The following is a 15,549-nucleotide window of genomic DNA, read 5'->3' as shown; positions in this document are numbered from 1 at the left end:
AAATTTAGTACCCATCTGACATCATACATAGTTATTATAATATTATCGACTATATTCCGTAAGGTATACTTTACATCCCCAAACTATTTAGTAACTACCAATTTGTACTCCTGAATCCCTTCCTCTTTACACCCATCCCCCAAAACCCCTCCCATCTGGTAACCATCAGTTTGTTCTCTGTATCTATGAATTTGTTTCTGTTTTGTTTGTTCATTGTTATTTATTTATCTTTTTAGATTCCACATATAAATGAAATTATAAGGTATTTTTTTCTTTGTATGACTTACTTCACTTAGCCTAATAACCTCTAGGTTCATCCATGTTGTTGCAAATAGCAAGATTTCGTTCCTTTTTTATGGCTGCGTAATATTCCATTGTATATACGTACCACATTTTCTTTATCCATTCATCCATTGACGGACACTCAGATAGCCTCTATATCTTGGCTATTTTAAATAATGCTGCAGTGAACATATGGATACACATATTCCTTTGAAGTAGTGTTTGGGTTTCTTTAGATTAATACCCAGAGGTGGAATTACTGAGTCTTTCTTTGTCTCTTGTATTAACTTTTCTTATAAAGTCTATTTTGTCTGATATAAGTTTTTTTTTTTATTTCTATTTTCATGAAATATCTTTTTCCATCCCTTTCAGTCTGTGTGTGTCTTTCAATCTAAAGTAAGTTTCTTATAGGCAGTATATGTAAGGGTCTTGTTTTTGTAGCTTTGCAGCCACCTGTGTCTTTTGATTGGAGCATTTAATGCATTTACTTTTAAAGTAATTATTGATAATATATGTAGTTATGACAACTTTATTATTCATATTTTTAAATCTTTTTTTTTTTCTTTTTCTTCTTAAAGAAGTCACTCTAACATTTCCTGTAATACTGGCTTGGTGGTGATGATCTCCTTTAGTTTTTTCTTGTCTGGAAAGCTCTTTATCTGTCCTTTGAGTCTAAATAATAGTTTTGCTGAGTAGAGTATTCTTGGTTGTAGTTCCTTGCTTTTTGTACCTTAGATATTTCATGCCAGTCCCTTCTGGCTTGCAAAGTTTCTGTTGAGAAATCAGCTGACAAGGGAGCTCCCTGGTAGGTAGCTACTGCTTTTCTCTTGGTGCTTTTGATTCTCTGTCTTTCACCTTTGGCATTTTAATTATAATGTATCTTGGTGTGGGCCTCTTTGAGTTCTTGTTTAGGACTCTCTGTGCTTCCTGGGTTTGCATATCTATTTCTTTTGCCAGGTTACGGAAGTTTTCCATCACTATTTTTTGAAATAGGTTTTCAATTCCTTGTTCTCTGTCTTTTCTTTCATGTACCCCTAGGATGTGAATATTGGTATGCTTGATTTCGTCCCAGAGGCCCCTAAACTATCCTCATTTATTTTTTTATTTTTTTTCTTTCTGCTGTTCTAATTGGGTATTCTCTGCTACTTTACCTTTCAAATAACTGATTTGATCTTCTGCTTCCTGTAATCTATTGATTTCCTCTAGTCTTAATTTCAGTTATTGTATTCTTCATTTCTAACTGGTTCTTTTTTGTTTTCTATCTCCATTTTTATATTTCCTATCTCTTGTTGAAGTTCTCACTGAGATCACTGAACATCCTTATAACCAGAATTTTAAACTCTGCATCTGGTAGATATCTCATCTCCAATGTTTTTAGTTCTTTTTCTGGAATTTTGTTCTGTTCTTTCATTAGGGACATGTTTCTTTGTCTCCCCATTTTGTCTGCCTCCCTGTGTTTATTTCTATGTATTAGATTGAGCTGCTCTGTCTCCCAGATTTGGTACAGTGGCCTTATGTATTAAGTGTCCTATGAGGCCCCATGGTGCAGTCTTCCTGGTCACCTGAGCTGGGTCCTCCTGATGTGTTCCTTGTGTGGGTTGTGCCTGCTCACCTGTTGTACTTGAGCCTTGGTTGCTGTTTGTATGTCAGTGGAGGGATAGATGCTGAGGCTAATTGATTGTGAGGACTGGCCTTGACTATAGTGGAGGAGCTGTTATACAGGGACTGACCCTACAGAGCGTGATTCAGTTTAGCAGGGCTCTGGTTCCTGCCAAGTTTGCCCTTTGGATATGTCATTTGTGGAGGTGGCCAAATGGTGCTCTGGTGTGGTCTGAAGCTGGCCACCAGATGTGTTGGTTCTGGGGCTTCTTGGGAGAGGCTCTGGTGCAGACCAAGTTCAGCTGCTACCGGTGCCCTGCCTGCGGCCAGTTGGTATGAGCTACAAAGTGATCTAAAGATGATTGCCACTGGGCTTGGAGGTGCCTGGGAGAAACTAAGCTGTGGACTGAAGCTTGCTGCAGCTAGTGCTAGTCTTGGAGCTGGCTGCTCAACAAGAGGTATGGGGCAACTGATACCAGATGCTGCTTATTTGAGTGTTTTGAATCTTTGGGAAATTTTGGGAAAGTCCACAGTATGAGCCAAGACAGGCTGTTTGTATAGAAAAACCACTGGAAGTGGCTTGTCTGGGCCTGCAAGTTGGGTGAGGAGGGGATGTCAGGGAACTACCAGAGCAGGGCAAAAAGTGTTAGCCAGGTTAATGGAGACTCAGATATGGCACCTGCCTAAGTCTACAGGCTGGGACAAGAGAAGGCTCAACAAAGGAACAATGCCCTCTGCCAGAACTTCTGTCTGGGAGAAAGCTGCCCCTCCATCCCTTGGCCTGAAGCCAGACAATTCAGTTCCTCCCTGTATGGCCCTGACACCTTTCTAGCTGCTGCTCCAGCATTGGAGCTCAGAGTGAGTGAGTTCGTCAATGAATAAGTCTGTGCGCAGGCTCTTTAAAAGGAATGCCTGGATCTCCAGCAACCTCCCCACCCCCATCTCATTTGGCCACAATTTCCACTGGTTTTCACAACCAGAAGTTATGGGGACTTTTGGCTCCAGCACTGGAACCTTGGGAGCCTGGTGTGAGGTGGGACTTCATGCTCCATTGAGGGGGACCTCTGCAGCTGAAATATCACTCTTGATTTTTAACTGCCACTTGTAAGTGTGGGACCAGCCCTTTCTTCATCTCCACCCCTCTTACCAGTCTCAAAGAGGCTTTTACTGTATATCTGCAGTTAATGGACTTCTGTTTAGCTAGACTTCAGGTGATTCTCAATGATGGTCATTCCACAGTTTAGTCGTAATTTTGATGTTGTCATGACAGGAGGTAAGCACAGCATTAACCTACTCTGCCATATTGACGAGAAGCAGGATATGGCTTTTAATTGTTGCTTTTTCACAACTAATGTTTATGATTGTTTCTTCATTTGAATTAATTTTGTCATCATTTCCTGTTCTCATTCTTTAGCTAAGAAAGCTTTTAGTTACACCTAGTCCAAGTCCAGACATGTTAAGATGACATAGCTGGTTAGTGGCACAACAGAATGAGATCTGGGGGTGGATGATGAGTGGTTTGGGGTAGGGTACTGATTGAGTGTGAAGAGCACAACTACTGGCTTAAAAAAAAAAAAACCTCTTTAAAAAAGACCAAAACTAAATTATATACAGCACATATTTGCTACGGAATATGCTCAGTGCCTTTTTTTGCATTTTATTAGGACAAAGAATGTGAGGTAACTTTAGCATAGTCTGAGTAAACTGCAAATAAAAAGAGACTATATAGGAAATGGTCATACATAAAAGAAAAATAAATGGCACAGATGTTGCAGTAAAAACTATTTTGTGTCCTGGTTTTCCCACTAATTTGAGCCAGCTATTTGATTTCCAAACTTCAGGTTCCTCATTGGTAAAGGGGGATAATCATAACCTCATAAATTGTAAGTTTATAATGTAAGGATTAAATTAATTTAAAAAAGGGATTAGTATAATGCCTGCTGCATTTTAAGCACTCAATAAATTATAGCTATTATTATTAATGCTGTTATTAAATATGAATAAATGAAATGTGTATAATGGGATAAACTGTAAGTAGTACATCTAGACTTATAAGAAATGGGGCTTACAATTGTTTTTGACATCAGTCTAGATAATCTATTTATGTTTATATATATATCATATTTTTGAGTCATATTTCTCTTATTTAAGTGTTGCTCTTGAACATTTAAAAGAAAAATTCATCTTAAATGGTGATTTTTATGGTCCTGCAAGTGTGTGAACCTTTGTAAATGAGGCAAAAACACACTGGAATAACCCAGAGTTTAAGATTCTGTAGAATCTGGGAGATTGATGTTTCTGGCTATTTCCTCATGTGTGAAATGTGTACAGTTCTGGTCCTGGAGATTCAAAGTTAACTATGACAATGTGTCTGCCCCTATAAAATTCATTATCTAGTTGAAGAGACTGATGTAGACAGATAATTACAATACATTGTGATAACACAATGACAGTGATGTGTAAAAAGGCATAGTGGTAAAAGCAGAGTGAACCTAGCTGGGTTACCAAAGGAGGGAAGCTACAAAGAAGGCATCTGTTTAAACTGGTACTTTAAGGTAGAAAAGAGGAACTCTATCTCAGTGACCAAGGAACCTTGCAAGTCAAGGGCATGGTTCTGATATGCACATCTTTCAGTTAACATGGCACTGCACAAAGCAAGGACTGCCAATACCTACTGAAATCTAGTCGAGTGGCATTTACTCATATGTAAAAGAAGGAATAACTAAAACACCTTAGAGAAATCAAGATGTCAATGCAAATAAAACTAGAATACTGTATAAGAAGCCTAGTGGAATTAATCTGTAAGAGCCAAGTGGTATGATGTAAAGAGCCCTTGCCTTGGGGGTCAGAGGAGTTTGTGTTCCTATCCTGGCTCTGTCACCTTCCAGTGATAAAACCTTGATATTTACCCTCTCTTTGCCTAAGTTCTTCATCCAGAGAATGTGGATAATAACATCTACTTTCCAGGGCTGCTGCCTGTGACCCTTTTGTAGATCAGAAGGAAGTAGTTAGTTTGTGAAACTAAATAAGATAATTCTCAGGTTACTGTAAATTCAACTTTTTGAGGTCAAAGTTTAATGAAAAAACAACTAATGTATGCTCATATTGCCGAATTCAAATGTATTTTCATATAGTCTTTTCTAATAAAATATATTGGTTTTGTTTTCCTGCACTTCTTTCAAATTGGTGTTTGTACAATGAAATCAGGTTATATTTTTAATAAGCATTTCACTGTTGATATCTCCAGTAACACTTCCCTGGATACAATGGCAGCAGTGGCCCCCAAAATAATAACAGTTATGAAGAGTCATGAGACATCATTATCAGTGCAGCTAGAGGCCCTTCGAGCTATTTTACATTTTATAGTTCCAGGTAAGTTGCATAAGTGACTGTGGGAAGAGATAACAATTTAAATGGATTTTTGACTTTTCCTGAAATATTAATTTTTTAGGCAAAAATTAAAGGACCTGTCTCTGCCAAACAAATGAAAATCTTTCCACTAATCCAAAAATAAAGGAAAATGATGATGTGGAATGGTCAGATGAATTTATAAGAATAAGAAAATTCAATAATTTATTTACACAAGAAATAATTACAGTCTAAAGTGTGGTGCTTTACTTCCAAAGAGAATGTCCGTCTCTAATAATTCTTTTCTATTTCTGTTGACATTACTGAGTCCAAATGATTTTTTTTTCATGTGGACTATAATAATAGCTAATTTTCACACTTCTCTCTTTTTAGTCCTTCATTTACTCTGTTGTTGAGTTAATCTTTCTCAAATATAACCATGTGGCTTTTACTCATTAACCTCAATAGCTTCCATTCCCTCCACTTTACTTTCTACTTACATTTGTTGCGACCTTATTTAGTCTTTGAAGCTCATTTGAAACACCTGCTCCTCCATTCATTCAACACGTATATATTAAGTGCGTCTTATGTTCTAAACATTGCGAAGGCTGCAAAGGTATGAAAGATAAATGAAAAAAAAGAAAAGCATGACTGTATTATTTTAGGAGCTCAGAGGTAGACGGATAGGTAAATAATTAATTACCAGACAGTATGAAAAGAACTATTGTAGATATTTGTATGAAAAGCTCTGATAATGTTGATGGAGGCATAAATAATTTATTCAAAAGAGTAGATCAGAGATTGTGATTTTGAGGTTGAAGGGTGAGCAAGGCTGACCTAGAAGAAAGGTCAGGAGGATATTTCAAGCAGAAGGAGAAAGTACAAAAGGTCTGATGTAAGTGAAGCATAGAATAGAGGAGAGCAGTGCCCGGGACATGAAAAAAAGGGCTTTAAATGCAATTTGTGCTTTTCTAATGGAAGTCAGTTCAAGCTGATTAAAGGTGTTTAAAAATTGTAGTTGCATGACCAAATCTGCAATTTATAACAATAGCAGTGTGATGTAGAGGATGTGTGGCAGGGTGAGAGCCTAGTTATGGGGCTACTGGATTGGAGGCCATGATTGTCAGGTGAGACATGGTGGGGGCAGGACAGTGGAAGAAGGGGTGGATCCGAGAGAAGCAAAGAAGATCTATTTGATTTGGCTTTCAGCTACTACCATTAGGGATGCTACTGTTTTTGGTTTTGTAAAATTTCCAATTCTTTTGAGGCCTGTTTTATTTTTCTTTTTAAGTGAAATCCTCCTAAGTGACCATTATCTGTTGTCACATAGGTATTTTATGTTTTCAAGTATGAGAGTATACTCAGTAATAGAGTATAAATATTTTCTAGGATAGGGCTTTATTCAGTCATTTTTTAAAAAATCTCTTAGTACCTTAACCCAAAATGGCTAGTCAATAAATATGTTTTAAATTGAATTATAATGTCCCATTCATAATTGTCAATCAACTTTTGGTATATAATACAACAGATAATTTTGCTTAAAAATATTATTGTGAGTTTTTAAAAATTTTGTTTGTACATTGTAAAAATCAAAACAAAACCCTTTCGATTATCCTTAAAAGTGTTGGCCTTGTTCTTTTGAAAGTGGATTTGAGTCTTGATAACCAAAAGATATTTAGAACCAAATCTGTTAGTTAATAAAATCACCTCTTTTGGTTCAAACATGAGTTTCAAATATAATTTTTCTTTTATTTTTCTTAAATTTATCCTGAAGCAACACTGATAGTCAATCATTTAGATGTATAAAATGATATATTTAAATGATAGGTTAAATATTTTTTTATAATGATGTTTAGCTGTATTAAATGAGTGCCCTTGAAATAATTTTATAACTTTAGGATTATGCTTTATGTGTGGAAATATACATATTAATAGACACATTTTATATGTATATCAATATATGAATACATCTTTCTATTAGGTAAAGGTCTAACCATCTACTTTATGCTACCATATCATATTCACAACATGCCACATCATACCATACTGTACCATACGGTGCCATACTATATATATCTTATCATACCATTCTGTGTATCAGTAACTATGGTATTAGTTTTGTGGTTGAATATTGTTCTGATTTGAACATGTTAAACTGGGATGCTTTTAAGATATCTGGATGTACACATACTCATTTATTAACTAGATCACATTCAGATTTCCTTAATTGTAACAAAGATGTTCACTAAAGTGAATTTGTATAATTCAGTATCCAATTTAGGACCACATATTGCTTCTGATGTTATGGCTCTTAAGTTTCTTTCATTCTAGTACTGTTTACTTCCTCCTTTTTTTCTACCAATAACTTATTGAGGTAATTGAGCCAGTTTCTTTAAAATAATAAAAGCTCAATTATTTTAATAAAATATCATTTAGCTTTTTCTTTCTTGGCTTTGTTTCAGTTTTAGAGTAAATAATGTAAAATTTTTAAGAAAGGACATAGGCAAATTGGGAAATGTATAGAGGCAAGCAGGAGTATAAAACCACATCCATAAGAACAGTAAGACAGTCTGAATTTATTTAATTTAGAGAAGAAATGACTCAAGAGGATACAAAAACTATATTAAAATCAACTCATTTATAGTTAATAACAATAATACCTAACAATATGGACTTAAAATATGTCAGGTATTATTTGAAGAACTTTATGTATATTAACTTTTAAAATTCTTTTGGTACCCATAAGGCATATACTACTTTTTGTTGTTGCCATTTTACAGATGATGAAACTGAGTCATAAGATATAGAGATTTAAAGGTCACAGCTTATATAATGGAGCCAGATTTTCCACCTATATATCTTGAATCCAGAGTAGTCACTTTGAAATACTCATTTGTGCAACAAAAGTATATTTAACAACTGTTATATCTAAAGAAGTATACTTAGAACCCTTGGAGATCTGGAGATGATTAAGTTATGGATCCTGTCCTCCATAAGTTTGCAGTCCATGCAATTTAAAGAACTATTGTATGGAAAGGATATTATATCCATTCTGGATAGTAGAATCTCACGTGATATAACAAAGACCAGAGATGAAATTTATGAAAATGTTCATTTGGTCTTAATATAAGAAAGATGTTCAATAAGACTCATTACACTTGACGTGAAGTTTTTACTACTCAACATGCCTGCTTTTAGTGGTCACATCAGCTTATGATAGGCAACCTCAGAAGTTAATATGGTTTTGGTCACAGAAAATGAGACACAGAAAGTTTAAGTAACTTGTCCAAGGTCATACAACTTATTGGATGTCAGAACCTGTTTGAATAAATTTTAAAACAAGAACTGAAAATTCTCAGCATGTAGCAAAATTCCTAGCATGCAGTTGACACTCATATTTTTGTTAAATAAATGAAAAGCTATATGTAGCCAATTTATAGTTTGTGTTAATACAAGTTATTTAAGTGAAAGATTAAAAGTAATTGTTTATTAATAATTATTTCTACATTCTTAGGTTTGGGAAACATCATTCTTTCATAATAATTTTACTTAATATTCTGTTGTGTAAACATTTTTTTAACTTTTAGTTTTTTTTCAATGGTTTTGGGATAGTTCTTCTACAGTGTAGCTTATTAAGGAATATAATTTCTTTGAATAAATACTTTTATGCAGCCTTAAGGACTTTTAATAAAACTACATGCTCTTTCCTATCATGATGCTGAGACTCAAATCATTTTTCTTTTCACTATGATTTCAGCTGCTTTTTTATGCCTACATTTCATATCTGACATTTTTATGTCGTTGTCCAAATAACTTTGAGCTTTTCTCAAGTTGTCCATTGTTGCATAAAAATCTAGCTCCTTGTGAGCACAACCTACTCATACAAAAAAAAGAGATTGTTTGCTACAGAAAATTCCTCCACTATGATAACTTCTTGCTACTTTCAATTCAATAAATATCCACATTCACTGTATTTATTTTATATTCAATAATGAACTACTTTTATAAATTCCTGAATGATGGGGTTTATTTCTTTGGTAAAGAACCATGTATTAGAAAAAAATACATGTGTATTGTTGGGTTAATTATGATCATTTCTAACAAGTGACAGTCTGTTCAGTTTAAATCTTTATGAGAAAAGTATTTATTTATTTGTTTGTTTTGCCAGGAGAATCCAAGGAAGATACTGAATATCAACATAAGCTAAATATGGTTACCGAACAGTGTTTCAGGAATGATATTCACAAACTGGTCCTAGTATCTTTGAACAGGGTATGTACAATGTAGGTTTTCTGCCTTTATGCTGTTAAACAGAATATGAAACTTGGGGAGATGAGGGGAATTTTTAGTTTAAGTTTTCCATCTTCTGTTTACTCAGAAAGTAAGAAGTTATGTGGTTAGAGACATAAGATGATAGTAAGGATGTAGGAGGTGAAGAGATGTGCCATTTTCACTGAGGTAAGTGTGCTGTCGACTACAACTATCAACTATAAGTGTACTATCAACTACAGACTTGGACATGTCTTTTGATTACCAATAATGTAAAGCTACTTGTGTCTGCTTAGAGAAAGAACCGAAGAGCTAGATGTGCAACTAAGCCTCATGAGCACTGGCGGAGCTGTGACAGAAGCTATGGCTGCTGTTTTCTCTGACTCTCCTGGCTGCTTGTCTTTCTTTTCTGATTCTGCTTGAAAGGTTCAGCCCATGAAGACACACAGGGCACAGCATTAAAGTCTTCTTTAATTCTTTTTGCTCGATTTCATTGCTCTTCTCAGAGATAACCTCTGAAGTGGTTCAGTGTGCATTGTTTCTTCCCATTTTCATATATTTACATATCTATGTACATTTGTGATAATGTATTATAATCAATGTAGTCGATAATTGCAATAACTATGAAAAGAGAATAGAGAAATTACTTTTATTTTGTGCAATGCGAAAGGTATTGATGGAATTAAGATGGTTTGGAAGTTCAACAGAAGTTGGTTCTTTATCAAAGATATGAATAAAGAAGTAAAGAATGGTTATGGTTAAAGTTTTTATGAAAGGAAGACAGCATTCAAGGTCATAAGTGGAAATAATTCTAAGTAATTTAGTATACTTTTAAAAATATCATGAATTAATTAGAATAGCCTACAGAGAGATCTCTTTTAAAAGTTCAATTTCAACTGAACTTTATAATGTAATTGATGATATATTTTGAGTCATTTGTACTCAAACCTTAATCTGATTCTTCACTATAGCAATGTAATGGGTTGAATTTAATTCCAGGAATATTTGATGAAAATAAATATGAATGTAAGTTTCTTTAGCATGTCTCACTCTGAATAAAAGTTACAAAGCATCAGAGATTTTAGATCCAAATGCTGCAGAAACAAAGAAATTAATCATCATCCAAAATAGGTGTTCTTGGAGAGCAGAATTTATAAAGCGAAGACTATGAGAAGTATTTATTAAAGTGAATCAGTCTTTACATAAAATTCTAATAACAGGCTTAAGTTAAAATTTGTCTAGAACATTGACATTCTATTTATGCCTAATCCTTGTAGCTTTACCCACATGTGAGAACTTCCAGTCACCTGTTCTGGAGAGATCTATTTGTCCTGTATTGTTCCTGGAGAACAAAGTAGAAAATAAGCTCTGCATTTTGGCTGCATCTGTGCTTTGTATGCAGTGACCACTGTTGTTGTCTTTAGCAAGGGAGTTTATAAAGTCAAAACAATCTTCTGATTAAATGGACACAAGTCAAAGAGGTCGCGTGCATCAGAAAAAACCTCAAAGCAAAATGTACCCAGTTTAAATATTGAAGATATTTATTTCAGTTGTAAATAATATGTAGGGAGAGAAAGAGCCTATTTGCAAAAGCAACAACAATAACAACAAAAACAAAAAATTACATAGGAGTAAAGTCAAAGAAAGTTTATAGGACTAAACGAAACTATGAAACTCAGTTGATAGGTACAAATGAGGAGTTGAACATATGAAAATATATACCACCATTTTTGATAAAATAACTAATTTTTTAAAAATTAAAATCGATCTCCATGAACACGATCAAAATAATATTTTCTGAAACTAGATAAGCTGGTATAAAATTTTGAAAAATTAATTAAATAATTAATATGCATGAATAACCAGGAGAATTTTGAAAAAAAGAGTATAATTAATATGGCCCAGCTCCAACAGATAGTCAAATGTATTATACAACTTTAGCAATTAAAATAGTGTGTCATTGGCACTGGAGGGCATAGATCAGTGCCACATAATGGTAATTTAGGAAATAGACTCAAAGGCAAATATGCAATTTGTATATCATATTCCCTCAAAACTAGGGGTCAAATAGCTCAATAACTTGTGTTGGAATAACTAACTCTCCAGCCATGTTGGGAAAGCAAAGGAAGCTTAGTGAATTACCTTCCTCATTCTGCCAAAACTCATTATAGATGGATGAGATTTAAAGCTAAAAATGAATTTGTCATATAAACATATGAAGAGGGTCTCAAGTATAATCATTATTAAAGAAATATAAATTAAAAGAAAGGGGAGTAAATTTGTGATGTCTATCAAAATTCAAATAGATATATTTTCTGACCAGCAATTCCACTCTCGGAATTTATAATAGACCTGTACTAGTACACAAAGAGTTTTTTATACAAGAATGTTCATTGTGACATTATTTGGAATCAGAAAAATGTGACAACAAATTTATGTGGTAATCATTAGTGCCGTTTGCCAAATGTTGTCAGTTCTCTAATTTTTGGTGATTCTGGGGTAGCATTTATTGGCCCTTTTGTAGTTAGGTTGGATTATCTAACTAGTTTTGGCGAAGGAATTATAAGTGGAGGACATTTGTCATTTCTAGACCAAACATTTAATTGCTGGTGAGACTTCTTTCAGAATACCCTCTCAAGCACTATAGCCTCTACTGTTTGAGACAGTGGTTGCCTGAGAGACTGATGAGCAGAGGCTCCCTTCTGCCCTGTAACAATATGAAGCATAAGTGAGAATGGAACTGTTTCTATTATCAGCCTATGAAATTTTGGGATTGTTACTACAGCTTAATTTATCTATCCTCACAATACATTACCCATCAATAGATCCTAATTACATATGTTATACTACTTCCAAATTATGTCATCCTATGTATGGATTAAAAACAACTAGACGAGACTCCTAATGAATTACTATGGGAAAATTTCTAATTTTTCATGAATATAAATGTATCTTCCCAGGTACTTATTTTTTCCTTTCATGTATGTTAACATGTTATGTACACTTTTTGATGAAATTAGTATATTTTCACTTCTTATATTTTCTCTCCTCTATTACTTGATGAGAGATTATACAGTGTTTGCTCTTATAGCTTTAACTGTACAAAATTTTCTAATAGTTGAGTTTGTGGGCCCTGGAATCAGGGTATCTAGGTTTGAACTTGGCTTTACCACCCACATACTAGTATACTCTGGACAAGTTATTTAAAGTCTTGGTTTCATTATCTATGAAACAGAGATAATAAATGGTTTTTCACTTAGGGTTATTAAGATTTTTATGAGATAATTACTGTGTAAAGTACGTAATACAATACCTAGTACATAGTATGCACTCAACAAACTTTAATATTGCTTATTTTCTCACCAATAAATAAATTATATTGACAAGGTTTATAATATTCATAATCACTTCTATAACCATACTTTCTCAGTTTGTTTTCATCTTATTTCCACAGTTATATGGATTTAATGTTCACTGCAAGTCCTTTTGTTATAGTTTTTCTGTTCATCTTTTAGTTGTCTGAATTTCTTATGAAAAAGTTCATTCCATGGACATTTTAATGTTGTTAGATATTTGGACTCAAGCAGTTTGGTTTGTTGTAAAATATTGGGGTTTTATTTCTTTTCTTTGAAAACTTTGTAGGCATTTCATTGTCTTTTATTACTCAATGTTTTAGTGGGAAGTCTGAGACCAGATTGATTTCTTTTTTTTTTTACTTTTAAATAACTTGAATTTTTATCTGCTGCCCAAAGGATTCTTTTTCTTAAATTCAGCTACTTTCTTAGGATATATCTCAATGTTAGTTCTGGACTATATTGCTTCTTTCTAGTTATGTATTAAATATTTTTTTTCTGGAAAGTTTTCCTAAATTGCAATCAACTTAGCTGGCAGCTAGAAAAGAGGCTGGTGTGGGTATTTTTTCCCTTGAGCTGGCTAGCTTGCTCATTAGAGAAACCATTTTGATTATTTATGCATTCTCTAAAAAAACCTGGAAAATCCTGAAGCAAAGATGATAAGTTTTCTGTAGGTGTCCTCCTACTGGCACTTTCAAAAATTTTATTTGGACAACACTAGCTAAGTATAAACTAGTAAATTGGTTTTAATCTCCATTTGAACAACAATAAATCATTATTTTCAAGATAATACACTTGGTAAGAGAAAGTGCATTGTAGGCTTGTAAATATACATATGTACATACATATACACATGTATCTGTTTTTCAAATTTATGAAATTGTCAGAAATCAAATACCACTATTTTAACTGATTGAATAGTTTATTTGAGTTCTGTCATGTGTAATAATGTGATACTCTAAATTCCCTTTTGCATAGACAAATCACAGATTTCCTGTTGCAAGTCATTAGTCATCATTGAACTGAAGCTGACATGGTTAGACTTACGGGAGCTCAAGTTAGCAAGAAGCATGAGTTGAGCAGAAACTTGTTAGAGGTGATGGTATTAAGGACAAGGATAGATGCTTCATAAATAACAGTCTGATTTAATAAATCTGATTTAAAGATATGGCTGTCGAGCAAAGAGAAATTAGGAGAGTTGAAACTTGTGCTTTGAATTATCTGCTGAAAGGTTTCTGTGTCTCTATTTTCATTAATAACATAGGGATAATAATAGTGTGTCTATATCACCAGGTCATTGTGAGGATTGAATGAGTTAATACACATATAAAGTGCTTAAAAGGGAGGCACATAGCAAGTGCTACATAGGTTTTGGTATTATCACCCATGAATAAGGAAAGAACAAAGTTTGGAGTTGAAAGTAAAGATTATAAAGGAAATGGGCAAATGAATGGTTTTAAAGTTTGAGAATAATTAGGGATATACTGTGTCATGGAAATCAAGGGAGAAAAATGCAGCAATTCAGTGGTTAAAGGACTTTTTTCTTTGAATGGTTTTAATTCAGAGTGGTTAGGACAGAAGTCTGATTATATGAAATTAAGGGGTAGGGAGAATGTGGAGGTGTAATGGTTGTAGACTTTTCTATTAATAAGTTTAGAAATGAAGGAAAAGTGGTAGCTTCATGCAATGGAAGAACAATTTAGGGACACTCTCTCTCCCATTTAGAAGTTTTTTTTAATCTCTGAGGAGAATGATAGCCCAAGGCCTGAACTGTGGCCATCATTCAGTGTTTATTGTGTGGACAATGAGTTATCTCATTTCATCCTCAAAACAACCTGGCATTATTAGGGTCATTTTAGAGGAGAGGAAGCCAAGACAGATACTGAGGCATCCCTCTAGCTTCACTTTGCACCACTTTGAACTTCTTTATACTTCTTGACTAACACTTTCTGAGTAAATATCACTCCTGAAGAAAATGTTATTTCGTTCATTTTGAATGGTCCTCAAATTCATTGAACTGTTAAGTGATGAGACAGAATTTAACCCCAAATTTAGTTGGTTCTAAAGCTGACTTTTACTGTCCAGGGTTTTCTTAGGATGGAAATAATAACAAGAAAAAGTGCCAGGGGAGGCAAGTTATGAGTATCTTGTTGAATGATAGATGAAATAATGTCCAAGCTGAGGAGATGGAGAAGAGGTTGCAAGTATTTTCGCCACAAGCATTTTTGTCATAAACATCTTTGCAAAAGCATTTTCTCCGTGCAACAAACTGGCTGTAAGGCAATTTCTCAAAGATAAAGTAACCGATTGACAGTTTCGTTTACATTTAACAGACAATGTATTTAAGCTAGTTGTCAGTTTGGTTTCAGTTCTCCATTGACTACGTTCTTGCAGTATTCCCATTTTTATAGTATATAAATCTCAGCCCTCATGGTCTCAACAATAAGTAGTAAACATGATGGTCTTAAAATAGTGGATGATAACAACTATTTTGAAGCCAGATCGCGAAACTATGTGTAAAGCCAGATTGCATACTGTGCTAAAAAATAACTTATCAGTTTGCAGATTCTTTGGCAATCACAGTCATCCCTCCCATCTGTCAAAAACAAAAGTTTACCAAGCTATGGCCAATAGAAAAGAGGAGGCTACTAATTCACAACAGTTTTCAAGATTATTAATTATCAGTTCTATAGGTGGA

The 15,549-nt window shown here is 34.1% G+C and overlaps 1 protein-coding gene across 1 annotated transcript in view; it reads left to right on the top strand.

Moving 5' to 3' along the window:
• Positions 1–15,549, top strand: part of LRRK2 (leucine rich repeat kinase 2) — a 111,847-nt gene that overhangs the window by 22,544 nt on the left and 73,754 nt on the right. The window contains exons 13-14 of the mRNA XM_025051310.1: positions 5,129–5,256; positions 9,392–9,501. Coding sequence (XP_024907078.1) covers positions 5,129–5,256; positions 9,392–9,501 — 238 coding nt within the window. The remainder of the gene's footprint in view (positions 1–5,128; positions 5,257–9,391; positions 9,502–15,549) is intronic.

This window comes from Pteropus alecto, unplaced genomic scaffold, assembly GCF_000325575.1.
Source record: "Pteropus alecto unplaced genomic scaffold, ASM32557v1 scaffold778, whole genome shotgun sequence".
Lineage (NCBI taxonomy): Eukaryota > Metazoa > Chordata > Mammalia > Chiroptera > Pteropodidae > Pteropus > Pteropus alecto.
The sequence above is the reverse complement of the archived record's forward strand: the minus strand, read 5'-3'. Positions and strand labels throughout refer to the sequence as shown.